This window comes from Caloenas nicobarica, chromosome 4 (genome assembly GCF_036013445.1).
Source record: "Caloenas nicobarica isolate bCalNic1 chromosome 4, bCalNic1.hap1, whole genome shotgun sequence".
Classification (NCBI taxonomy): Eukaryota; Metazoa; Chordata; class Aves; order Columbiformes; family Columbidae; genus Caloenas; species Caloenas nicobarica.
Window position 1 is genome coordinate 20,980,627 of NC_088248.1, and position 25,489 is coordinate 21,006,115.

Here is a 25,489-nt window from a genome sequence, read left to right on the forward strand (position 1 = left end):
GCGCGCGAGCGGCGGCCGTTGCGAAGGCGCCGCCCCTCAGCGGCGGCTCGCGCCCGCGCACTCGCTCCCGCCGGCGGCGGCGGCGCTCTCGCGAGAGCGGGCAGCCGGCTCGGGTGCTGGTTGGTGGGCGCCCGCCGGGAAAGCCGGGGCGGCAGCGGGCACGGGGCCTCGGCCGGGCACCGCGCACCGGGCTCAGCGCGCCGCTTCCCCTCAGGCCCCGCCGGGCGGCCGCGCTCCCTCCCTCAACCCCAGCGCGCAGCCAGCCGGGCGCGGGCCCGCAGCCCCGGCGGAGCATTGTCTGCGGTGGGGATCATGTCCGCCGGGCAGCAGGCGCCGCCGCCGCCGTCGCAACCGGACGAGCAGCCCGCGCCGCCGCCGCCGGGCGCCAACAGCAGCGAGGCCGCGGGCACCGCTCCGCCTGCCGCCGGCGGCCTGGCCGGAGGCGACGCCGAGATGGAGGTCAGGCGCTTTCCCGCCGCGGGGGTTCCCCCACGCCCCTCTCCCCGGCTCCGCGGGGCGCGGCGGCGGGTTCCCGGGGCTCCGCGCCCGGCTGCGCGGCGGCAGGTGCCCGCCATGCGGGACGGCGCCGGTGGGGCGTCCCCGGGCCGCGTGGGGCCGCGGGAGACAATGGAGGGGCGGGCGCAGGGCAGGGCCGCGCCGCGGCGCCTCCGGAGCGCTGCCGGGCCCGCGGCGGTTGGGGAGGTGTGCGTATGTGGGGGGGGCTCCATCCCTCCGCTGCCCCTCGCAACCGGGGCCGCCGCCGCGGGGACACGGGGAGGGGCCGCCTGGCCGCGGGGTCACTTATTTATCTTCTTGGCTGCGGGGCGATGGGAGGGCGGGGGGAGCCCCTCCCGCGTCCTCCCGCTCGGGAGCGGGGTTCGCCACCCGCCCCCCGCGCACAGTTGTCGACGCCGAAAGCGCAGAGATCGCTCTGGGACCGCCACCCGCTCCTTGCGAGTCGCCTTTTTCTCCTCCCTCCTCCCCGCAGAGCCTTCCCGGCGTCTGTGCTTCCGGCTTCACTCATGAGCCGGTTCACGTTCTAAACTGCAGTAAAGTTTTCTCTCTTCTGAAGTAGCTCAAAACTTTTTTATAGGGTTTTTTTTGAGTTTAGGGGGGTTTTGGTGTTTTGTTTTGGGTTTTTTTTTTGGCAGCAGGTGCTTTTTCTAGAAATTTCAAGGGAGTTTGAGTGATTGCCTGGAGATGCTAATTTTATCGCAGCATTGTTTCTCTTTAATGATATGAGGAAACTGGCTGGTCCTGCTCGCAGCACTGGGTGTTTTGTGCTCTGAGTCATGCTGTATAGTCCAACCTACTTGATCTAAATAAATTTGTAAACGCCATATTTTTCAGATGAGCAAGTAGCCAAAGCACTGTGGGTAATAAGCCCTGCTTGAGCCTGAGAAAACAGGGCAACTCTAGGCTGGGCCTGAGCGCCTGGAAGCTGCGAAACGTGCACTCTTGATGTGCCTGTGCTGGAGGGCTTGCTCGGTGCTCGCAAAGTTCCTTTTAGTGTGGGTTTCAGTTGAAATATCTTGTTGATAGTCCTCTGGGAGATGTCTTGTCTTGTTCTCCATCTGAGCTGCAAGGTTTTGTCGTCTTTATTCCACGTGACGAGGTCAGATGGCCCACTGCTGTGTCTCCATGTTTCGCATGTTAGGTATTTCAGAAGGAACATGAATTTTGTACCGAAGTTCAAATGGTCTTGCGTTTACTGGTAGGTGGGTTTTAGCTAAGTCTAGTGGGAGATGAGTAGGAAGATCTGGAATGAGTTTAGAAGATCTTTAGCTATATCTTTTTATGCTCAGTTCTTTATATTCTGACTGGTGAATGAAACACTTGCGTTGGGATTCTTCTGTTTCCTCAAGCCTTACCTACCAGAGTTTAGTGAGGAAACACCTGCCCACAAACATCCCGTGTTTTGCCTGCCTTTGTTTCATGGGGTTTTTTTCTTACTTTCCTGTTCGTTTATTCTACATTGACCAGTAAAGATTGAATTTAGCTCAGTTCCTACTTGGCTCAGTTGAACAGATGGTTAATAACGATTTTGAAGGCATCTTGTATATTGCCTTTTGTGACCCTTTCAAGAATTATTTTGTAATGTACTGCCTTAGCGTGGTTTAGGAAGGAAGGATTGTCTCATTGGTTTTGTTTTTAAGAACAGAAGATGAAATTACATGTGGGAGATGATGGAGAGAGAGTTAACCTAACAAGAGCAGAGGAATGGAGAGGGTATTAAAAATACCCTGATCTGCAAGAAAAATTGCAGGCAGTCTGTCAAGGATTTCGCAGGAAGGGGATGAGGGAGGACTGTTCCTTCCCAACCAACTTGTTTTTCTGTTAGTAGTGGTACCGTTGATGATAACAACAGTTATTAGATTTGGTAAATTATATGGGGAAAACATGCAGTTTATTTAAATTCCTACTCTGCTTTCAGGACAGAACTGCAGCCCAGCTTCTTATTCAGACTTGTTCCCTCAATGCAGAATGATGAGGGGTTAGGATAGTCTGGAAAAAGGGAGAAAAACCTTGAAACTACTCTTGCTTCAGGACCAGAGCTGGTTCTTTCACAGAACTCTCCAGAGGCAGCTTTAGAAGAGTTTTGGCTCAGCACCCTAGAAGCAGCATGCCGAGCTCCTGCACCACAGCTGTCTCTTGCATCCGCATTGATGTGATGCTTTAATGATGGAGCTAAATCGGATTATAGAGAGCTAGCTCTGTCCTTCACTCTGTGGCAGGGATCTTTGATCCGTCTCCAGGTAATTTTACAGTAAGTAACAGCTGACTGTATCAAAGCAGCAAAGGATACTTGTGCCATCTGATGTGGATAGATAGTAATTTGAAACAAGCTTATTCTCTCTTTTGTAGGTATCTTGCTTAGAAAATAAGTTTTTTCTAATTCTTTTTCATCTCAGGAATCTTTTGATGATGCATCACCAGGCAAACAAAAAGAAATCCAGGAAGCAGATCCTACATATGAAGAGAAAATGGTATGTAATATTTGGGAATGTGTACAGCTATCCAGTACTTACGCAGTTGCTTAAAATATACTGAGTTGTCTGCTTGTTTGAAATCTCTTAACTGGATTTATAAAACTTTGTCTAGTCATTTAAAAATATGTCAGTAATTTGAAACTAAAAATCATTACCCCCGCCCCCCAAGACTCTTCTGCTTTTTAGCATGTTGTTCACTGTTTCTCTGTTCTTTCTCCATTTCCATTGCAGCATTTTTGGGAATAACTGATAATGTGTTTGCCGTTTCTAGGAAGTATAGTCCTAGCAGCTTAGAGGTGCTCTAGGTTTAGAAGAATGATATAATGGGCAATATTAAAATGTCTTAGGGAAAAAAAGTAATAGAAGTTTTTGAGTTGCTTTTGAAGTAACCTGTAGAGTTGTCCTTTCTGCAGGGAAGGAAGATTATGAAGAGTTGAGTATTCCCTTTCTCAGTCAGAAGTGAAAACATCCTCTAGGAAAGTGTCCATAAATTTCTAAATGGCTGTTACCTTACTGTCTCAATGTATGGAATCAGTTGAAGTCCAGGACCTGTTTTATATCACTGTTGAATACAGGAAGATAATTCCAAACCTTCAAACTGTAGGAGCAGCAGTCCTTTGTAGGAAAAGTATCTTACTTTCTCTTTGGGGGGATGAGGAGTAAAAGGTTTGGCACAAGGCTTTGAGTAGGCACTGCAATCATGTTCAGTTGAAATATGCTTAGTAGGAGGACTTCAAAATAGGCAGATTCTTTCAAACAGTACAGTTTACGGGTCAAAGTAGATAAGAGTTAGCTTTCACAATTCACAGGAGGCCCTTGTACTTTTCCTATACTGAAAGGGATTTTGTTAGCTTTTTCTGAAATTTAATTTGTTCTCTGTGAAGCTCCAGATACATTCCTTGAGCTTTTGAAGATGGGTAATTCTGTGCTTCATGGGTTAGGCAAGAACTTAGTATTTTCCTTGGTTTTTAGTTTTTATAATATCTTGAAAGTAAGAAATGGAGCCGTCCATTCTTTGCCATCTTTGCCTGGCAAACTGGAGACCGTGAACTTGGAGCTGTCTCTTCCAGTTTCTAGACAGGCAGGATTGCAAGGAGGATTGTATTTTACTGTTGCAATAGTGAGAAGATGCATTGGAAGAGAAAACAGGAAAAGTTTCTCTGTTGTGAGAAGGATAGCTCAAGGTTGTAGAGTACAGACTGTTCTTGTCTGTGCCCTATCTAAAAAGCACAGACAATGTTTGTTAGTCTCTTAAAAGAATATCTGTAAGCACAGTGAAAATGACTTCTGGGGTGTGTGTGCAGTGCCAAAACTTGCAGAATATTCCTTACTAAAATATTAGAATGAGGAAACTATTGCAATGCAGTTTGTATCTCCTCTACTTCTCTTTTGCACAGCCAGTTAAACAAGTGCTTAAAAATAAGGATTAGCAATTTGGATAGCAGTAACATGTTACCTAGTTTAAACTTCAGAAACTCTTACAAAGTAAACAAAAAGCATCCTGTGAAGAATCGACAGGAAAACTTGAATTTGCTGGATGTGGATCGTAGCGGTGTCAATCAAGCTTAAACTATAGTTAGAATGAGTCTGACTTTTGTGGTACATACAGGATCTCTTTCTGGCTGTTTTTCTTCTGTCACCCCCTATCTTTTTGTCTTTCATGTAGTGCAAGAACTGCTTGCTTTAAGGAGAACACTCACCGAGCTGGCATTGCTCTTGCAGAAGTCTGGAACATATGTTCCATTTTACTAAGAAAACTCACTTCCTGTAACTGTGCGAGTTGCTAAATACCAGGTTACATTGTGGCAGCTGGCAGAATGTCAGAGTGGCTGCTGTTAGGTTTGGAACTGTTTCCTGTCTTCATTGTCTGTGCTAAAGTCTTGACGTGGCCTTGGGAAGGTGCGTTGATTCCAAATGGAACCTATCTCAAAGGAACTGACCCTTTCAGATACTAATGTTGTCTTCTGTAATCTTTTTTGCATGCCAGAAACAGCAACTCATATCAAAGGGGGGCCATCTGACGAGTTAGGCTGAGCGTATCTAAGAGTTCTCTGCTGCTGAAATAGGTGTTCTGGTTTCTAGCTATGGGCTCTTCTGCCCCCTTTCATGCCAGCTCTTTTGCTTATCTTGACACCACAGTGGGGTGGTGTTATCTCACAAGCAGGAAACTAATGTGGTAGAAAATAGTTGTTGCCAGGTTGGTGAGATGAACAAGTTCATTGACAATGCCATGTGTGCTGGGTGGGGGTAAATTTCTGAGAGTGGGACTATCGTTTTTGATAGAAGGTGGTTAGGGCCACTCTGTGGCCTTGTCTAGTGACACTCATGCAATCTTTGTGCCAAAGTCAGTCTTCAGGTCTGTATTGCAACTTTTATCTTGCAGTGTAGCAGAGGCTAGCCTGAACCTAATAAAAGAATATTGAATCTGTCAGCAACAGTCATATTATTGATGTTAATCATCTCTTCTTTCTTATTGTATGTATGTATATGAAGAAATGTGAATCTGTTTAAAAAGCATTTGTTAGCTTTTTCTTTTGAATGAACACACACTGTAATATCTCACACTTGTTCTACTTAATTTTCCTTGTCAACAGCAAACAGACAGAGCAAACAGATTTGAGTATTTGTTGAAGCAGACTGAGCTGTTTGCTCATTTCATTCAGCCTGCTGCTCAGAAAACTCCAACTTCACCTTTGAAAATGAAACCTGGACGTCCACGAATAAAGAAGGATGAGAAACAGAATTTACTGTCAGTTGGCGAGTGAGTGATGACATGTAGACCAGCTTGTACTGTAGTTATGGATTTTATTGTACTTTAGAAGCGTAAGTTAAACTTGCTAGCCTTTTGTCCTATTGTGGTGTGTGTTTTATGCTGTATATATGTGCTTATTTCAACTGCCCACTTGCAAGTTGAGGGTTGCTTAACCATTCTAGGACTTGTAAGAATTTTGTGTTGCTGGTGAAGTACTATCATGGTTAAAAGTATTCCAGCACAAGAAAAGCACAGATGGAAAAGCAGAGCAGTTGTGGCTGTAAATTGTAAGAGTTCATAGAGAACATCAGCATACTGTATCTTCCAGGCCGCTTGAAAACCGGAAGTCTAGAAATTTGGATTGCCTTTGATAACACCTTTGTTGCAGCTTCTATGGCTACAGTATCTCTGTAGCAGTTGGCAGCTGTTCCAGAACCCTTAAATACAGTATCATTCCATGTCTTGTCATTAAAGGCCACTACTGATGCACACAATTTATCCCTTTCTACTCGCCTTACTCTAGTTTTGGAGCCTGCAAACAATGTGAGCTGGAATGCAGGGGCCATCTTGTCATTAAGAAGCTAGTGGCTCGAAAGAGTTAAAAACTAGCATTTTAGCTGATCAGCTGAACATAAGAATCCTGCTGGAGAAACTTGCAAGAGCATCCTCGGGTGTTTGTGATCTGTCCTGTAATGCCATTAGATTTCATTTGGGAACAGTTTTGTGTCTTTTCAGTTTAGCCAGAAACTTACTTCTTTCTTGCACTTTTTTCAGCTACCGCCATCGTAGAACAGAGCAGGAAGAAGACGAGGAGCTGTTAACAGAAAGCTCCAAGGCAACTAACGTCTGCACTCGATTTGAAGAGTCTCCATCATGTGTGTTTCCTCTTTTCTTTTTCTTTTTTTTCCCCTGTTCTTTTCCTTCAAGGTCAAGACTTTGTGGTTTAAAATTGAATTTATTTTCATCCTTCCCAAGGACAATGAATCAATTTGGGGGGGCAAGAGAAGGAGAAAAAAATAACCAGCACCAGTCTAATGGGACAAAATTTATTAGCAAGGAACTGTTTCCTTTCAGGCATGCTAGAAAGATGGTCCAGTGCATCTTTTCCTTTAGAATATCTGAGCTACTAGGAAAGAGGCAGCTGGTTTTAAGTCAGTCATTTTACAGTTTTTACATGTGTAGCCTATCTTCTCATACAGTTTAAAGCACCTATGAGCTGCCAGTCCATTTAACAGATAATTCAATACTCTGTTGTTTTAACATTCAAATGTGTTCTGATTTGCAGGGGAGAAAGGGAATGATAGAGTTAGGATTTCTATGTATTTTGTGTTCTTGAAGAAACAAACCAACAAAAAAACCCAAATTGTAGAGGCAGCTCACAGAAATTAAATTAGCGTGTCCCATATACATTGTCTTTGGAATTTACTGCCTGAAATTTACTGCTTGATTTTATTCTGTAGCTGAGATAATCAGTGTCACTTAGCAGGCTGGGCATAGTCATTATTTCTACAGATCTAAAATCTAAATACAGATCTCTTAGTCTATTCTTTCATGTCTTTTAGATGTCAAATGGGGAAAGCTGCGTGATTATCAGGTCCGAGGATTGAACTGGCTCATCTCTTTGTATGAAAATGGCATCAATGGTATCCTAGCAGATGAAATGGTATGTACATAGCCCACATTTCTGTGGAGTTGTGAACGCATGCAATGCAATACAATTTTATTTATGCAATACGATATATATATATATATTTTATAACTTTATAATTTTAGTTCAGCTATATATATATATTTATTTAAGAGCAGAAAATGCAATATGTAATTTTCCAAACATTATTTTTCTAGTATATTTTAAGTCACTAATGTCAAGAGTCATGGATATCTTACTTTAAACAAACTGTGGAGGCAGTTTCAGAAATAGGCATATAGCAAAGGAAATTTGTCAACCATTAAAAAACCCTCCAAATTCAGAGTTGTTCTATAAAGTGATATGTCCTTTATTTTTTACTCTAAGTTGTACATATTTTGTTATGGTATTCTCAACCTGCCCTTGTGGAGAGAGTGTCATATACGAAAAGAGCAACAAATGTGGGAATACTTCTTGTTATTAGGGTAAAATGCAGATAGCAGGATATGAGTGTCCTGTGTGGATTGATCTCATCAGCAAGAGCTACACGAGTGGGAAATTTTCTGGGAAAAATCATGTTAAGGTAGATTTAGCCAGAGAGCTGTGTTAAAATTTCTTTCACACCATGACCGTGGACATTTCGGTCAGTGCTGGCCATAGCAGCTTCTGTTTCCATTTTTATTCTTTTTCTTTTTTTTTCTTTTTTTTCCCCCCCCCGCCCTGAAAGACAAGGGATGAAGGCAAAAGAAATTGTAGTAGTTTGACAGGCAGATATATTTTTTTTTCTCTAAGTCATTTTAGTTGTATCTGTTTTTCACAAGGAGCACATAATGAAAAACAAAGATGTCATTATATTTCAGTATGTTGCATTTCTCATGCCTTCTGGTAATTTATTTTCTGTGCAATAAAACTTCTTCAAGATAAATTAGAGACAAATGAATTTAAGTTATTGTGTAGTAACATTCAATTTCAAAATAGATCAATGATTTTCTTCAACATACGTGCTTATGAATAGGCGGGTTTTGTTGATTTTGGATTGATGTTTTTTTAATGGCATGTGTTTGAGTCATAATATTTTTTGAATTATTTGAATGGTACGAATGATTTGAGTTTTGCATGTCTTCCTTATTTTCATTTTAAGTAAATTATATGCTGAAGATACAAAGTTTTTAATATTTATGTTGAATAATGAACAGAGTGCTTAAAAAAAAGGACTTCTAAAGAAGGTCAGTATTGTTTTCTTCTTTGGCATTGACATCATGTCGTGGCCTGTAAAAGCCTCCTTATAGGGTTTTTAATTTCTTCAATTTATTTCAAGTTTAAGAGAATGCATACATCCAGTTCATTGACCTCTAAATAAATAATCTGAGTATACTCTAGTCTACAAAATGAGATTTTTCAAAATAATGTTTTCTTGCAAAAATGTCTTATTTGAAAGGTAAGACAAAGTTCTAACTTCATAGTCCCAGGTTTGAAAAACGTTACTCTTATTATTTTTCTTTAAATTAGCTGTGGGAAGCAATACAAACGTTTTCTAACCAAAAGTTTGAATGCCTTTTGTGGCCTTTAGTATATTTCAGTGATTTGCTCAGGCTGCCGTTTCTTCCATCATGTACTCAGCTCACTCTTGAGCTTTTTAAAGGTGTTCCTGAGAGATTTTTTTCTGACACGTTGTGTTTCTTACAGGGTCTTGGGAAAACACTGCAAACAATTTCTCTTCTTGGGTATATGAAACACTACAGAAATATTCCTGGTCCTCACATGGTGTTAGTTCCTAAGTCCACTCTACATAACTGGATGAATGAATTCAAGAGATGGGTACCCACACTTCGAGCAGTTTGTTTGATAGGCGACAAAGACCAGCGAGTAAGTTTTCATGTGGTTTTTTTTTTTCCCTGCGTTCATACACTGTAAATCCAGCATGTGATCTTGCTGCCCTTTACCTTTCCTTAACAGGGAAGGATATTACTTGGATTTTTAATGGTTAAACAGTAAGACCTACAAGAATTCACCTTTGTTGCCCAGCTATTGCTTCATCACTCTGCAGTCATAATTTCTTGTCTGAATGTTTTCTCTCTCCTTTTATGAAGGCAATACACTGTGTAGACCAACCAGACCCAATAAATTTTGAAATAGGAAGATGAAGTGTTTCATGTAAAGTGCTGTTGTTTGTATGAACATGCAACTCTGTAAAAAAGTAATTTGTTTTCTGCTCTGTATAGTACAGTACATTGTATTGGCTGTAACAGCAGCTCTTGAGAGGATTGTGGGGTCTTGTCTCTAAGGGACTGTTTTCTGAAAACAGTTGTCAGCTTAATGTTGGAGGGGCCAAGGTGGGTTGGTTGGTAACAGTGGTTCACAAATGGATCTTATTTGGCTTGAATTTTGTCAATTATAAGAGCAAATATTGTTCAGCCTTTTAGAGCCTTGGTGTTTCAGTCACTGTCTTTTTGTTTACTTCAGTATCAGTTCTCTGCTATTTTTTTTAGCACAGCAAAGAACACTTAAAAACCATGGAATATGATGGCACATCTGTAGATCAGTCAACTGAAGTTACCCATTTATTTACGGAAGGAATAGTTATTACTGGTGCAATTCAACTTTTGTCAGCAGGATTTTTTTTATTCTAAGGGCACCTAGCTCTGTTTTCAGAGTTTGTTGGCTTAGAAATTACAAAAATGTTGATGAAGGCATTGGTCCAGGTCTAATATCTTGTGATTTGGGGTTTTTTTGGTGCATCTTTTTAGAATCCAAAAGTTGTTAACTGTTCCTACAGTGTCTCTCTTGCTTATATGAGTTATGCCCTTGACATTAATATGTCTCTGTATTTCGAATTCTGAATAATTACCATGTAATTACTTTTAACCTTGGATGTCAGCATTCTAGAAATTGTTCAGTTGGCCAAATAAAGCTGTGCTTGGGTTTATTGATTATATCCCAAACCTCCTATTTTCTAAACTTAAAAAAAACCACCTACATAAAATTCATTTCGAGTTCTAATCAGCTATTGAAAAACCTCATGTATAGATAGTCATCTGTAGTTTCAGCAGCTTCAGCACTGACAAAATCATGAAGCTTTAGAATGGCTGCATGTTATAGTTCCTTTATAATTAATCTTACCTTTTCTTTCAAATTTAGTAGCAACATTGTTTTAAAATTTTAACAGTGCTAGTGTGTTCTTTTTGGTTCAGATTTGACAAAACCTCAGTAACCAACTGTCACCTTGTTGTCTAGGCTGCCTTTGTCAGAGATGTGTTGCTGCCCGGAGAATGGGACGTCTGTGTAACATCATATGAAATGCTTATCAAAGAGAAATCAGTATTTAAAAAGTTTAACTGGAGATACCTAGTTATAGATGAAGCCCACAGGATTAAAAATGAGAAATCAAAGGTAATTTATACTTCAACTGAACAAGATATTTGTGTGGGTTGCTAGGTTGTGATGTGGGGACTAGTAATATTATGTTTGCTTATGACTCAATGTCCTTCAGTTATCAGAAATTGTGAGGGAATTCAAGACTACAAATCGACTGCTGTTAACTGGAACTCCGCTTCAAAACAACTTACATGAACTCTGGGCACTTCTTAACTTCCTTTTGCCAGATGTCTTTAACTCATCTGAAGTAAGTGTTCATTTCTGCTAATCAAATTAAATGAACTTTGGTGTTTTTCCGGATTTGAAAACAGACTTGAATATTGTATAGTTAGGAGTATCAGTTACTGATAATGATAGATTGACAGTGTTTCCAGTGTTGTGCAGTAGGGTAGACTGTTTTCCCAGCTTGGCTGGTTTTAAGGGCTCTTATAAGCTTAGCAGATATGAGAGGTATTTAAAATCACAATATGAAGATGATCTCTACTGCATTTCAAAATAGGATTAAACATTGTGATGGCTAAACCAACTGACTTTGTTCTTACATTTGACTGTGTTACCTTATTGTTAATCTTTCCTGTGAGCTGGGAGATACTATATAATGAGCAACAGACTTCAGAAAGTGAAACATATGCTTAACTATTTTGATGAATTGGGAGTGTAAGAACTGTAGAAAGGGAAGTCTTGTGGTATATTACACTAAAATTTTACTATTTTGTTTTCATCAAATGCTGTAGTAGTATGTTGCTTCCAACTGGAATTTGTCCAGTGGAGTGATATGAGTGAATCTTTCTCAGCAGAAAAGGACTCACTTCTTTTTTTTCTTTTTTTTTTCCTGATGTTATGGAGATTGTGTTGGGGTTTGTTTGTTTGTTTGCTTCTTTGTTTGTTTTTGTTTAATTATGGTTTTTTGTTTGGTTTGGTTTTTTTAAGATGTTTTGTTACAGACCTTTCTATAAAAATAGACCAAAAGAAGTGATTTGTTCTTTTACTTACTGCCTGAGAAACACTTGAGGTTATATTTATTAACCATTGTAATGACATTGCACCTTGAAAAGAGACTTCTTACTATCAATGGTTTTGTTGATACAGGACTTTGATTCATGGTTTGATACAAACAACTGTTTAGGGGATCAAAAGTTGGTGGAACGTCTCCATATGGTAAGTCTTTCTGCTTTTTATATAAATAACTCTTCTAATGCTTCTTGTGACAGAGTATTAGGTTAAGATACCTTATTCCAGAAACTATGGTAGACTTTCAGAACAGGTTGCTGAAGCTCAGAGGATGATCTGTTTCTTGAAATTGTTTTGGTGGGAAAGAAGGGTTAATAGTTCTGACTTTCAGGGTTCTGAATACATTAAAAATATTGGCTATGAAGAGACCAAGTATTTTAGTCAAGCAAAATTAACAAAGGATCAAGGGGTGTAGAACCATCTGAAAGATGATTTTGGCCTAATCTTTGAGTCTTCCGAAGAAAATGCATGTATGTTCCCATGTATAACATGTCCAGATAGACTGCTTTTTGTGATGATCTGTAACAGGTCTGGTGTTAGAGCATTTATGATAGAGAACATCTGCACTGCTTTTGTCTGTTGACCTGTTCAGTATTTCAGCTTCCAAAACATATTTAATGATGCAATCTCTTTCAGGTGCTACGACCCTTCCTTCTGCGTCGCATTAAGGCTGATGTAGAGAAAAGCTTACCTCCAAAGAAGGAAGTGAAAATTTATGTGGGTCTCAGCAAAATGCAACGAGAATGGTAATGCAGATACTCGACTGTGCCATGGTTAAGGCTCAGGAGGAATGTGCTGCTTGTGACTTGATTATTGTGAGGAACTTGATTTAATTCCTCCTGGTGTACTAAATTCCTTCCAACTCATATGTATTGCCTTGTGACATTTTTGTGATGACAAAACCATGCATATCAGTGAGAGTTACCTGATGAAATGGGGGCGGGAGAGTGAGCTTTTGAGTATACTTACTATTTAAACAAAGGTCAACTCTGTTTTCGAGTCACAAAAGTTTTTTCTTTCTTCGATATAGGTATACACGAATCTTAATGAAGGATATAGATATATTGAATTCAGCTGGCAAGCTGGACAAAATGAGACTGTTGAATATCCTCATGCAACTGCGGAAATGCTGCAATCATCCGTACCTCTTTGATGGAGCAGAACCTGGTCCACCGTACACAACAGATATGCATTTGGTCACTAACAGTGGCAAAATGGTAGTATTGGACAAATTGCTACCCAAGTTGAAAGAACAAGGTAAGCATCTCATGCTTGTGTGAAAGGAGTTTGGTTTGACAATAAAAATGAAAGTTAGTGCTTCTTCATGTTTTCACGTATCCTGAGCAAAAACCGGCACACTTCCGCCAGGAGTTTGGTTGGTTTCTGGCACGATACCAGCTTGTTGAGCACTGTAGCTTAAATGGTTGATACAAAAACAATTTTTGAAGTGCATTCATAAATAATTGGATCGCTAGGCCATTATGGCTTTTAGTGACTTAAGTTTTTTGGTTTTGTTGTTTGTGGGGTTTGTTGGTGGTGGTTTGGTTTTGTGGTGTTTTTTTGGTTTTGTTTTGGATGTGTTGGTGGTTGGTTGGGTGGTGGTGGGGTGTTTTTGTTTGTTTTTGGTGTGATTTTTTTGCGGTGTGGTTTCTTGGTGTGTGGTTTTTGATTTGTGTTGGCTTTGGTGGTTTTTTTGTTCTGTGGTTTTTTTTGTTGTTGTTTTTTCATCCCAGATAAACTGAGACCAAAGAAGCATCAGTTGGTCTGGGCTTTAGGTTTGCTTTCACAGCATTATTAGCTGTTTGAAAGATTAATCATGTGGTATTTTAGCCACTCCTTTGATTTACCATGAAGTACCATTTCAGATTCAAAGTCTTCGTGTAAGGTTAAAGTCGAATCCTTTGTGGAATGTTCTTTCTTGCTGGATATGATTTTGAGCAGTACCTGATTTTTTTCAGTGAGTTCTTTAACATAACTGAGTGTTCCCCCATGTTTACGTGCCTTAAAGTTCTTTGATAGTAGGGACAAACCTCTGTAATACATTACTGTAAAACTCAATCGCCACAGAATTTTTTACTCTGGAATAAATGTTTAACTCATTATTTTAATGAATATGCTTACTGAAGTAACTTGGCTAAAGGAGCGGAGGAAGGCTTGTGAGTGAGGAGGCATTGCAGAAAAATAAATCCAAGTCCCAACCTCAGTCTGGGTTAATATAAAAGTAACCTGTACTTTGTATCCAGGTGTCGTTCAAGCAGCTGTGGTGATACGCATCTTTGTAAGGCTGAAAAATAATTCAGTGGTTATTGTGCTTTTTTTGATGTTGGTTTCTTTCTGCTATGAGGCTTCTTGTTGAGACATGGCAATTAAAATCTATCTTTAATCAAATTGCCATCTTGAACGAAACAGAGTTTGTTATTAGAGCCTGAGTCCAAAGGACAAAAAAACCACTCCACTAGGAAATACAGAGGGAAATGCAAGCTCTGTAGTATTCTGTGTTTTACTTAAATCTCTCAAGTAGGTTGGAAACTGTTGTGTATACATGCATAAATTACTGTACATTTATGTTTTCTGGAGCTTGTTCTTGGCAAGTAAGTAAACTGACAAGTCCTTAAGAAGAACTTACTTTATTTCTGGATACCTTGAATCCGAACCAAATCCTTCAAAATTTCATTCTTTGTTCTCCTTGGATGTTTTTACATTTGAGTTATCATCTTACTCTGCTGTGTCTGGCAACATTTTAATGAGGACTACAACAGAAAACAAAAGCCAAAAAGCAGCCACTAACTAGACTTTTAATAGCCAGTAAGACAAACAAACCCCACAGCACGTACAGGAGCCTGCCGGTTGGTAGTGAAACAGCTGTAACAGCTGCAGTTTTAAAATAAATATAAAATAAACAGCAAGTAATAAGTCAGTAGCAAAAAAACCCAACCAACCAAACGAAAAAACCAACCACCCATAAAGCGAGAAAAGTACATTCAAATTATGTATAACATAACCACATTTATGTATCCAATATCAAACGGGAGATTTCAACAGTGCAAAAACTGCAATTCCTTTTGCACCAGCCTAATAGTTGAAGATGTCCCTGCTCATTGCAGGGGGTTGGACTAACTAGATGTTCTTTAAAGGTTCCTCCCAACCCAAACATATGATTCTATGATTATATATTGGGCTATGTAAATCGTAGAAACATTTGAAGTTAAATGAGATCTCTAGTTCTAATGGCTGCTGAATAAAAATAGCATTTTTTCAACGTGTTCTTTTATATATATGTATATTTACTTCTGAAAATTTATCTTAATTATATTATTTAAATCAATCTTTTTATTTCTAACTGCTTCTTAGTAAATGCAACTGTCCTCTTTCTGATAATCCAAACTTGCATAGTTTGATAAATCTTAAGTTTTGGTGAAAACATAAAGCTTTAAGAAAGCTTTCTACCCAAACAGGTTCAAGAGTCCTAATCTTCAGTCAGATGACGAGAGTCCTAGATATCTTGGAAGATTACTGTATGTGGCGAAATTATGAATATTGTAGACTGGATGGACAAACACCACATGACGAGAGACAGGTATTTCAAATTTTAAGTATTTCGCTTAAGTAAAAATAGTACTCACAAAACATTTGGTTCAACTGATACATTCCTTTTATTTATTTAGGCATCTATTAACGCATATAATGAACCTGGTAGCTCAAAATTCGTGTTCATGTTGAGTACGCGGGCGGGAGGCCTTGGAATCAATCTGGCTACTGCTGATGTTGTAATTCTGTATGATTCAGACTGGAATCCACAAGTAGATCTTCAAGCTATGGTAAGAATCCAGCTGGAAATTATCTTCTTTTTTCTTTTCTTTTTCACAGAACTTTCGTAGAATTATGTCTTCAGCATGATGTATTATTTCCAAAAAAAATGGTATTTTTCCTGTTTTAGCACCAGAGCAATATTTTTAAGACTGATTTTCAATTCCAGTGCAGCTTCCAGTGTGTGGAACCCTTAGTCACATTTTTGCTATGCAGTGATTTATGCAGTGGGAAATGCTGGATATATGCTACAGTACTCAGTAGTATTTAATGAAAATAGCATATTTTATTAAAAAAAAAAAATCTAGCATAATATGTGTTAATTGCAAAACTATAAAGCTTTACTTCTGTGGCGAGTGTAGGTGATTGTGTTTGCTCCGTGTTCCCTGATACCGTGGAAAAGAGACAACGAAAAGCTAAATGAAACTTATAAAAAACTGCTTTTATGGTGGTGATAAGTGAGCAAGCTCCTTTTACCAACCATCTTTAATTTTTTTTTTAAGTATATTTGCATGTATCTCCAGCCTCAGTAGTGTCAAGAACACTGCTCAACTGCATAAGAAAGTAAAGCTTTTTAAAAACCACCAGTGTTTTTTGACAAATGAGGTGTTTCAGTGACAAATCTTGGAAATTGATTTGTAATTATTTCAGTTAAACTATAAGTTCTTAAGTAGTTTAGCAAAAAATTAGTTCACAAGAATGACGGAACTGGTGTCTGGAAGCTAAATCGAGATACTTCCAGGTACCACGAAAGGTTTATGCTCAAAATACTAATTCCCAGAGTGATTAATGATTTGCCAGTCAGGTGGGGCGGTGCATTGTATTTTTCTTGAAATATTCATAGCAAAACTGAAGTTTTGAGACAGGTAGCTTTTGGGCAGTACAGAGACACTTTATTAAATACTTTGATTTTACAGTAAGTTACATAAGGTTAGAAGCATCCAGTCTTCTTCCCTCTGTGATTTAACAACACCTTCCCCCCCAGTTTTTAGGTATGACATCTAGAGAAGACTCATTGTTATTTAAAAAAACACCCCAAAACTTGCAATGCAGACAAGAATGTGCTGTCTTGGGTAGCCATGTTAAATGGATAGCTAAAGATTTAACTAACTTATGCTATTCCATTTTGTAAATTAGGATGTTGAAACTAATGACAATTAAAGACTAATTATATAGTCATGCTGGAACCAAGTACTGATATTTTTTAATGACTTTTTTTTTTTTCCCTAGGATCGAGCACACAGGATTGGCCAAACAAAGACTGTTCGGGTGTTCAGGTTTATCACAGACAATACTGTGGAAGAAAGAATAGTGGAACGTGCAGAAATGAAACTCCGGCTGGATTCCATCGTCATTCAGCAAGGCAAGTATTTGAAGGGAATGTGTATATATGACGTGTTTCTCTTATTTTTTTTTAACAACTTGTAAACTATAGTGAAACCATCTAGTAAAAATTAGTGAAAAAGTTGCTTTTTGCCTCAGCCTTTGCACTCAGAGTGCAAAGGCCTGATCCAGTTGAGAATCTATTTTATTTCTTTCTCCTCCTCCCCTCCTCTCCTTTTTTCTTCCACCTTCCGTTTCTTTTCTTTTCCTCAGTAACTGTTTACCTCTTTAGTGATACATCCATACAAGTGGGTATAATCAGGTTTGAGGTTTTTCGTTTGTTTTTTGAAGCACTTAACAACTGCTTTGAACTGGAGAAATTAATGCCTTGGCTGCTTTTAATAGCTGGGGAGAGGTGATGACGATGTAACATTTTTGGTTTACTTGAATGGAATCAGTAACTTTATTTTGGGGAAAAAAAAAAATCAACAAAAAACATACACCATAACAAAGCTTATATAGAACACAATGTCTAATAAAGCAGATGAATGTGGTCCCTGGCTAGATTTTGTGGGTGGGTTTTTGTGGGGTTTTGTTTGTTTGTTTTGTTCTTGTTTTGTTTTTTTGGTTTGGTTGGTTTTGGTTTTTTATTTGGAATTTCCTTTACTGAGAGAAAAGGATACAGCTTTAACTTGGAAATGTTAGAGGGAGAAAAGTAATGTATTGTTCTTTCCGTAACATAAACTCTTTAGTTCGTTGCTATCCAACAATGCTTTTATCTTCAGGAAGGCTGGTGGATCAAAACCTGAATAAACTTGGGAAGGATGAAATGCTGCAAATGATTAGACATGGAGCAACACATGTGTTTGCCTCAAAGGAGAGTGAGATTACAGATGAAGACATTGATCACATTTTGGAAAGAGGCGCAAAGAAGGTGAGATAAAGTGGGGGGTTTTTTTGGTCGTGTGAGGTTTTTTCTTTTGTTTTTTGTTTGTCTAAAACAACAACAAAAAGGAAGCCCACCTATAGACTCAAGTGTGATGGTAAGATAGTGTAGACAACAACTTCCTTGTAAGCTGGAGAGAATTGGGTTTTTGCTGTTGGGGGGGGTTTCAGATTGGTCAAACATATTTGTTTTTTCTACTGTTATAAATGAGGTGTTTTATAGTGAAGTACCTTTCAAAACTGCTCCTGTTCTTTTCTTCCCCCTCCCCCCAAGACTGCGGAAATGAATGAAAAGCTTTCAAAGATGGGTGAAAGCTCACTCAGGAATTTCACAATGGATACAGAGTCCAGTGTGTACAATTTTGAAGGAGAAGACTACAGAGAAAAACAGAAGGTAACATTTAAATTTCTTTTGGAGGAAAGCACTGATTTGTATGATTGAACCATATTTTTTTAAGAAGTGTTGGTTAAAATGCTATATAATTTATGAAAATAGTTTATAAGTTTTATTACTTATTTAATGAGGTAGATGTAGACCTAGTTTTATATAAAACTCATAGCTGGTCTGATTACCGTGCAAGGCTTAGTCTTAATAATTCTTAATAATTTTTTTTGGTGGGATTTGATTTTATAGATGGCATTTACAGAGTGGATTGAACCACCTAAACGAGAAAGAAAAGCCAATTATGCTGTGGATGCTTACTTCAGAGAGGCTCTTCGAGTTAGTGAGCCAAAAGCACCCAAGGTGAGTTGACTAATTTAAAAAAAATAAATTGTTCAAATATGCATGTTAAATGGCTAAAGCTGAAAGCAACAAATTGGTCTTTATTCATAAAACAGCTCTGGCTTTGATAAATTGGGGCGGGAATTTAAATTTAGAAAAATTCAAAGGATTTGAGACAACCTTCTGTGAGAAAAAGGTAAGAGCAGGATGAAACTTGTAAGATGTTAGGGGAGGGTAAGACCAGGGTCTTTATTTTTGTTTTTATTTATTTAAGCAGCTGGGAATTTTCCTTCCCTGTGGAGGATTTCCTTATTGGTCCTCAGAACACTGAACTTTGCTCAAGGAGGATGTCTCTGTGACTCTGAAGACCCTCTCCCCTTTTCTCATGGGTCCTTTACTTCTAGAGTTCTTCGTGTTATAGTTGTCTCTTGCACGGTGTGGCCTTTTTTTGTTTTATCAAAGTCAATGCATTTTTGTAAAAATAAAGGTGGGATTTTTTGCTCATAAACTGAAAGCAGTTAGTACAAGCAGATTCCAGATGTGAAAATACAAACTTTGTATGTATTTTCAGGCACCACGGCCTCCAAAACAGCCAAATGTACAGGACTTTCAGTTCTTTCCTCCACGCCTGTTTGAACTACTGGAAAAAGAGATTCTCTACTACAGGAAGACAATTGGGTACAAGGTGAGAGAGGAAGCCACACATTGCATCCGTGCATTTTATTACAACAACTTACTGCAGCAGCAGGAGCATATGTACTTTCCCGCCTTTCACACTAATTTAAAGGAAGTAAAATCATGTTGATTTGAACAAAGGATTAGGTTATATTAGCAGAAAAGTGACAATTCGTAATTAGCAATTATCTGTGAAAAATGCATCAAGTTTACAAAATGCAAAACTTTTTAGGTACCTCGTAATCCTGACCTGCCAAATGCAGCCCAAGTACAAAAGGAAGAGCAGCTGAAGATTGATGAAGCTGAACCGCTGAATGATGAAGAACTAGAAGAGAAAGAGAAGCTTCTAACCCAGGTACAGTTTGTTCTCTAGTGAGACCGAAATAAGCCGCAGCTTGCGTTGTGTTGTACAGGAATGTTTCTTAGTCATCAATCACACATGCCATAGTGAACACAGCTGCAAATTTTGCTTCATGTTGAAAAGAGATTTAACATTAGGTTTGTCATGGGCCTAGATAACTTCGAAGAACATGCCCCAGATTAGTGTATTCAATTTTTACTGAATTCTACTGCGACTGGTAGTGGGTGGTGTCCGTCTCTTAAAGGGGATATAACCTGAGTAGCTATTTAATTAGATAGCATGTAGATCATTTAAAACAGGTTAATGCCTGTTACTCCTTATTAGGTTATTAGATTTTCGTGTTGTATTTTGGACGGGAATGGTTCACTATTAAAAACAGTACAATCATAACATGACTGGCTGAATGATTCACTGCCAACTGTTTGGAAAAGTTATTGCTAATATGAACTTGACCTATATTGGCAGCTGAGAGCCTCAGCATTACTAATTCTGTCATTACTGAATATCAGCACAAGGCACCTTTAGACCTTTTGAGAGAGAGTGACCGGGGAAAATGGCTGATGGCATCTGAGACACTTGCTGGGCCTTTTTGACAAAACAGAGAGACTACTTGTGTCCCTCGGAGGATTTTTCTTCTTCACAAGTGATCCCATGTTCTCTTTCAGAGAATATTGGTAGGAGGGGTTTATTTGTGAGCTGAAGACTGTTTTATCCAAAAGTAGTAGGTAGGTAGAGAACAGTGCTAATCATTGTGCAGTATGTAGATGGAGAGACCACAGTGACTGCAGGAAAGAGTTTTTTTCTGCTAAATTAAACCACAGAGAAAGCAGAGGTTTAATACTGTTGGAATGATGGAAATGTTACAGGCATTTTTAAATAAGTCTATTGAAAGAAATATGGAGATAGACAATTCCTGAACTTGTGTGCAATGTTTCCTTTTGATTGCTATAAAGGGATTCACTAACTGGAATAAGAGAGATTTTAACCAGTTCATCAAAGCTAATGAGAAGTGGGGCCGTGATGACATTGAAAATATAGCACGAGAAGTAGAAGGAAAAACGCCAGAGGAAGTCATCGAGTATTCAGGTAGCTTGCTTTTTTAATTAGTCACCTTCACAAGTCCATATCTAATGCTGCTTTCCTAGTTTGAACTGCTGCTGAGTGTGGTAAACATCTCACTCCTGAGAATTTCTTACATGGCTCTTTAAGACTTTCAGGATAGAATTGTACAGATGGATTTGGGATCGACTGATCTAGATTTTTAGCATGTTTAGCCCCTGCATAGTTAAAGCTGCACTGAAATGTGCATACAAACTATTACTAGCCTACTTTAATATATCCTAAATCTACTCCAAGTGGGTAGTGTTGTCATCTTGTTAATTTTGCAAAAGGAAATGCTGAGAAACAATTCTTAGGTGGAGAGATTTAACTTTTCCTCATATTCACGATCCAGTAGCTTTCTTGAATCTTTACACCATTATTACCTCAGCCTCATCAGGAGTGGGATATGGTAACCATTTTGTGACAAAACACAGTAATGACTGTTGGTTTTTGTAACCTAAGACGACTTGGCTGCTTACTGATGTCTCAGGAGCATTTTCTACTTTAGTGCAGCTGCAACATCCTGGAGTGAAATTTGCTGACAGATATGATAAATTCTTTTAAAAAATCCTTATATTTAAACATCTGATTGTCTTTTAGACACTTGCTCTTGTCTTTGGCGATTCAGTTGCCCTCTCACTTGCTCTGATGTATTGCTGTTACATCAGTTTCCATTTGAAAAATCTTCTTTCTTTGAGGAGGAGACTGGCTAACAAAAACCTTTCTAGCCTATATTGCACCTCATTTAAAGTGAGAACTCCATCAAACTAGTGTTTGTAAATACTGCAACACATAGTTTCAGAAAGTGAAGATTGTTTACCAGGTAAAGGCATGCCTGGCTTGATACAGCAGTAAGTTCTGGTAAAAGGAAGTAACATCTGGGATCTTTTTTTTTTAAGGTAAAAACCTAACCTTTAAGTTGATGAAAAGAAACTAACCAATTGTTCTGTTCTTAGCTGTGTTCTGGGAAAGATGCAATGAACTCCAAGACATAGAGAAGATAATGGCTCAGATAGAAAGAGGAGAAGCCAGAATTCAGAGACGAATCAGCATCAAAAAAGCACTTGATACAAAGGTATCTCTGCTGTGGTTCTTCTTTTATTCCCTGTGCCAGTGAGGGGAGATGCAGGGCTCTGTCTTGCCAATGTCACTAACATACTAAAATGACATGTTGGGCATGGTGTTTGCTGCTTTTTGCATATTCCTCAGCAGTTGCTTCTTACAGGTTTTCCGTTCTATAGAACTGCTGTCCTGCCTGATATAGCTATAATGGTAACTTTAGGTATGGTCTAACCTCTTGTTTGTAACAATCATCTTTAATTCATAGTGCCATATAACAAACTCCCAATAGCCTACCTGCTTTTTGAAGAAGCAGAATTTCTGTTGGACCTGTGTAACTGAAAATTTTAATTTTATATATATGTTTATATATATATGTACGTATCTACATAGTGTTTGGAGCACTTAAAAGGAGGTGTTTTTTCATTCTGATCCATGTTGTACCAGCCAGGGTTTAAGTAATGAACAGGTATTTAGTAAATTAAGATGGTGTATCAGAATTTCCCTGTCTTCATGTCATGGTTTAACCTGAGCTAGCCATACAACCATGATAGCCACTTGCTTACCCCCTCCCCGTGCCCTGCCCCGCCCCCTCCCATAGGGGAGAGAATTGAAAGGGAAGGGAGAAACTTGGATTGAGATAAACACAGTTTAATAAAATAACAATATATTAATACACTACTAGTATATATATATAAAAAATAGAAATAAAAGATACTCAAGGCAGTTCCTCATGAACTCTGTCCAAAACTGAACAGCCAGTGCCAGCAAGCCACACCTGGTCCTAAAGCTGATCCCAGAGAGAGAAAAAGAGAGGAAAAAGGCAGAAAAGGCCAGAGCTCTGCCTCTGCAAAATGGCAAAAGGCCGGGCTAAACATCATGACCAAAACTTCCTGGCTACCCCGAGGCAGAGAGGGAGAGGGAGAGAGAGAGAGAGAAGAACAAGTGAGATCAGTAGAGCTAAAACTGGAAGTTCCCAACTCTCCTTAAATAGTTAGTATGACACTAATGGGATGGAATACTCTTACTGATCAGTCTGGATGTCAGTCAAGCTCTGCCCCATCCATGTCCCCCTTCCTCAATGCCTCACACCTGTGGGCAGAGCACTCAGAGTGTCCTTGGCGCTCAGACCAGAGCAATTAAAAACATCAGCTCTGTGCTGGGGTGGTATCTGCTTGTTCTCAACCTAAGTCTAAATAATGAGCGAGCTAGCTATGCAAAAGAAAGGTTTCCAACTGCATGAAGAAAACTACCCCATTTTCAGTCAAACCAGCACATTTAATGTAATGTATTGCTTTCATATAAAACAGTTCCATGCTAATTCTGAACTATTTCTCCAGTTTTATATGAGATTATTTGTTTTGTTTAGATTGGCAGATACAAAGCCCCTTTCCACCAGCTAAGAATATCTTATGGTACCAATAAAGGGAAGAATTACACTGAAGAGGAGGATCGCTTTCTGATCTGCATGCTTCACAAGCTGGGATTTGATAAAGAAAATGTCTATGATGAATTAAGACAGTGCATCCGAAACTCCCCGCAATTCAGATTTGACTGGTTTCTCAAGTCCAGAACGGCAATGGTATGTATTAATCTGGTTTGCTTTTTGTTCATCAATGCCTCTGACAACACATATACCAGTCTAATTAAAAATCTTCTGAAATACTGAGGTATGTGCATGTGTACTATACATTAAATTTTTATAGACTTTACAACAGCTGTAGGGGATGGCAAACACAGTAAATTAAAAAGTTGTATGGGAAGAGAAATTCAGAATTCCAAGGCACCATTTTTCAAAATCCACATGAATTTAAATACAAACCTTTTCTAAAAAGCAAACATCTGCTATCAAATCCATTCTTGCAAAGCCAGCCACTATCAAAAATATGTCATTTCTTTTCTACTCTGCTAAGATACAAATGCCTGTAAGTAGGTAAGTTTTTTGCTGTAATATTAGAATGTGATTTTTACATTAAGTGGCTGACTAGTGTAATAAGTGAGTATGTTGTGCAATTTAGGAGCTGCAAAGGAGATGCAATACTTTAATCACCCTGATTGAAAGAGAAAACATGGAACTGGAAGAAAAGGAAAAGGCAGAAAAGAAGAAACGTGGACCAAAACCATCTTCGGTAAGATTTTTAAAAGCATTTCTGGGGAAAAGCTCAGTTGAAGACAGGGCGCTTTTTTAATTGTCTAGGAAAAGTTGGCTAAAATCAACAACAACAATAAACCTTAAAAAGAGCTGCTTAAAGTTCATGCTGTCATTCAGCTAGTACAGTTGTGGATGTCAAATAAAGGAAAATAGGTTCTAAATTGTAGCTCACATGAAATGGCATTCTAGAGCTAGGTTTTGGAAAACAAGCACATATGCTTGACTGCTCTTGCTGACTAAATTTAAAGCATTGCTAAATACGCAGGCCTGTTTTGTAAGGGCAATAACTTCATTTTCTAAATAGAAAGCTTTATAACATCTTTGTTTGCTTCTATACATGTTTTACTTCTATGAAGTCACACTCTTCCAGCCTTGGAAGAATACAAGACAAGAGCTATCCTGAATAGGATGTGCATATTTGCCATATTACATTTTAAAGCTGCCATGGTTGTAAATCATCACCATCTGTTTTGACTTGAAATGGATTGCTTGCTTACAGTCTTTTTGTATCACAATAACTTACTTTAAAATCTTACCTTACAGGCACAGAAGCGCAAAATGGATGGTACTCCTGATGGGCGTGGAAGAAAAAAGAAGTTAAAGCTGTGAATGCAGAATTTTTGTAATCACTAAATTTTAAAAGTAGTTCTTTAATTTACGGGTCTTCATAAGATGTACTGTATAATGCTCAACTATTATGTCATTAAAGGACATCGGGTTCATCTGTTTACTGAACTAGAAACATAGTACTTAATGTAGTTTCACTTTTTTAAATGCAACAGCTGTGCTGAATTTTTTTTACCATTAACACTTGAAGTAATAAATAGGCTTCATTTATTAATAAAGTTTCACATGACTTTTTTCATTTATGTTTCCACTTGAATACCTATTTAGTCACCTCTCACCTCCTAGGGTGTTATGAACACTTCTGCTGTTATGATCTATACAACTATTAAGTTGTAACAAGCCATTGCCAGTCAAAAGGCATCAGTGTTGTGTAAGCAGGAAGAACATGGTATGGGCAGCACAGTGAAGAGCCAGCCCACAACGCTTCATCTGCCCTAGAAGATGACATCAGTCTAATTGCTTATAGTTGTGTACCCTAAACAAAAATGCTGAAGCCTTCCTTTCCAAGCATCCCTTTTCACAAAATGTGCCCAAACGCCATCAAAACCTCAAAGCAAGCCATGATTTTGTTTACAACTAGCCCAAAAAAAAACCTTTAGACAAAGCAGAATGGAAAGATGTATTAAACAGCTGGGCAGCACTTCATTGGTGCTGGCAATGCCCAAGTGCCAGGATGCAGCAAGAGAAATGAACTAAACTTTAATCTCTCAAAGGGCATCCTACTAGTTATAGAAAACGCATTTTATTTCAGGGAGAGGTAAAAAGTATTTGCTCTAGATGATACAAGTGTGTTCCCCTGGTGCCATCTGGCAAAATAAGCTCCCTTGTAGCAGTGTTTGCCTGCATTTTGATGCTATCGTGTCTGTATCGAGCAAATTAAGATATGCAATTATTGCACATTATGGGAAAGCTGTTGTAAGTAGCATTGTTCTGAAGTACTTGGATCTGTTTGGCATGTTT

The 25,489-nt window shown here is 39.0% G+C and overlaps 1 protein-coding gene across 1 annotated transcript; it reads left to right on the forward strand.

The window, feature by feature from the left end:
- The first annotated feature begins 223 nt into the window (after nucleotides 1-223).
- Nucleotides 224-24,710, forward strand: SMARCA5 (SWI/SNF related, matrix associated, actin dependent regulator of chromatin, subfamily a, member 5). Its single transcript, XM_065633262.1, has 24 exons — nucleotides 224-459; nucleotides 2,913-2,987; nucleotides 5,585-5,751; nucleotides 6,517-6,617; nucleotides 7,305-7,405; nucleotides 9,056-9,235; nucleotides 10,604-10,759; nucleotides 10,860-10,991; nucleotides 11,834-11,902; nucleotides 12,392-12,501; nucleotides 12,786-13,012; nucleotides 15,211-15,332; nucleotides 15,421-15,573; nucleotides 16,793-16,929; nucleotides 17,675-17,819; nucleotides 18,105-18,224; nucleotides 18,465-18,575; nucleotides 19,126-19,239; nucleotides 19,462-19,584; nucleotides 20,544-20,676; nucleotides 21,648-21,766; nucleotides 23,120-23,332; nucleotides 23,769-23,879; nucleotides 24,446-24,710. Exons 1-24 carry the CDS (start codon nucleotides 313-315, stop codon nucleotides 24,509-24,511), a joined length of 3,132 nt encoding a protein of 1,043 aa, XP_065489334.1. The 5' UTR covers nucleotides 224-312; the 3' UTR covers nucleotides 24,512-24,710.
- Nucleotides 24,711-25,489: the final 779 nt, after the last annotated feature.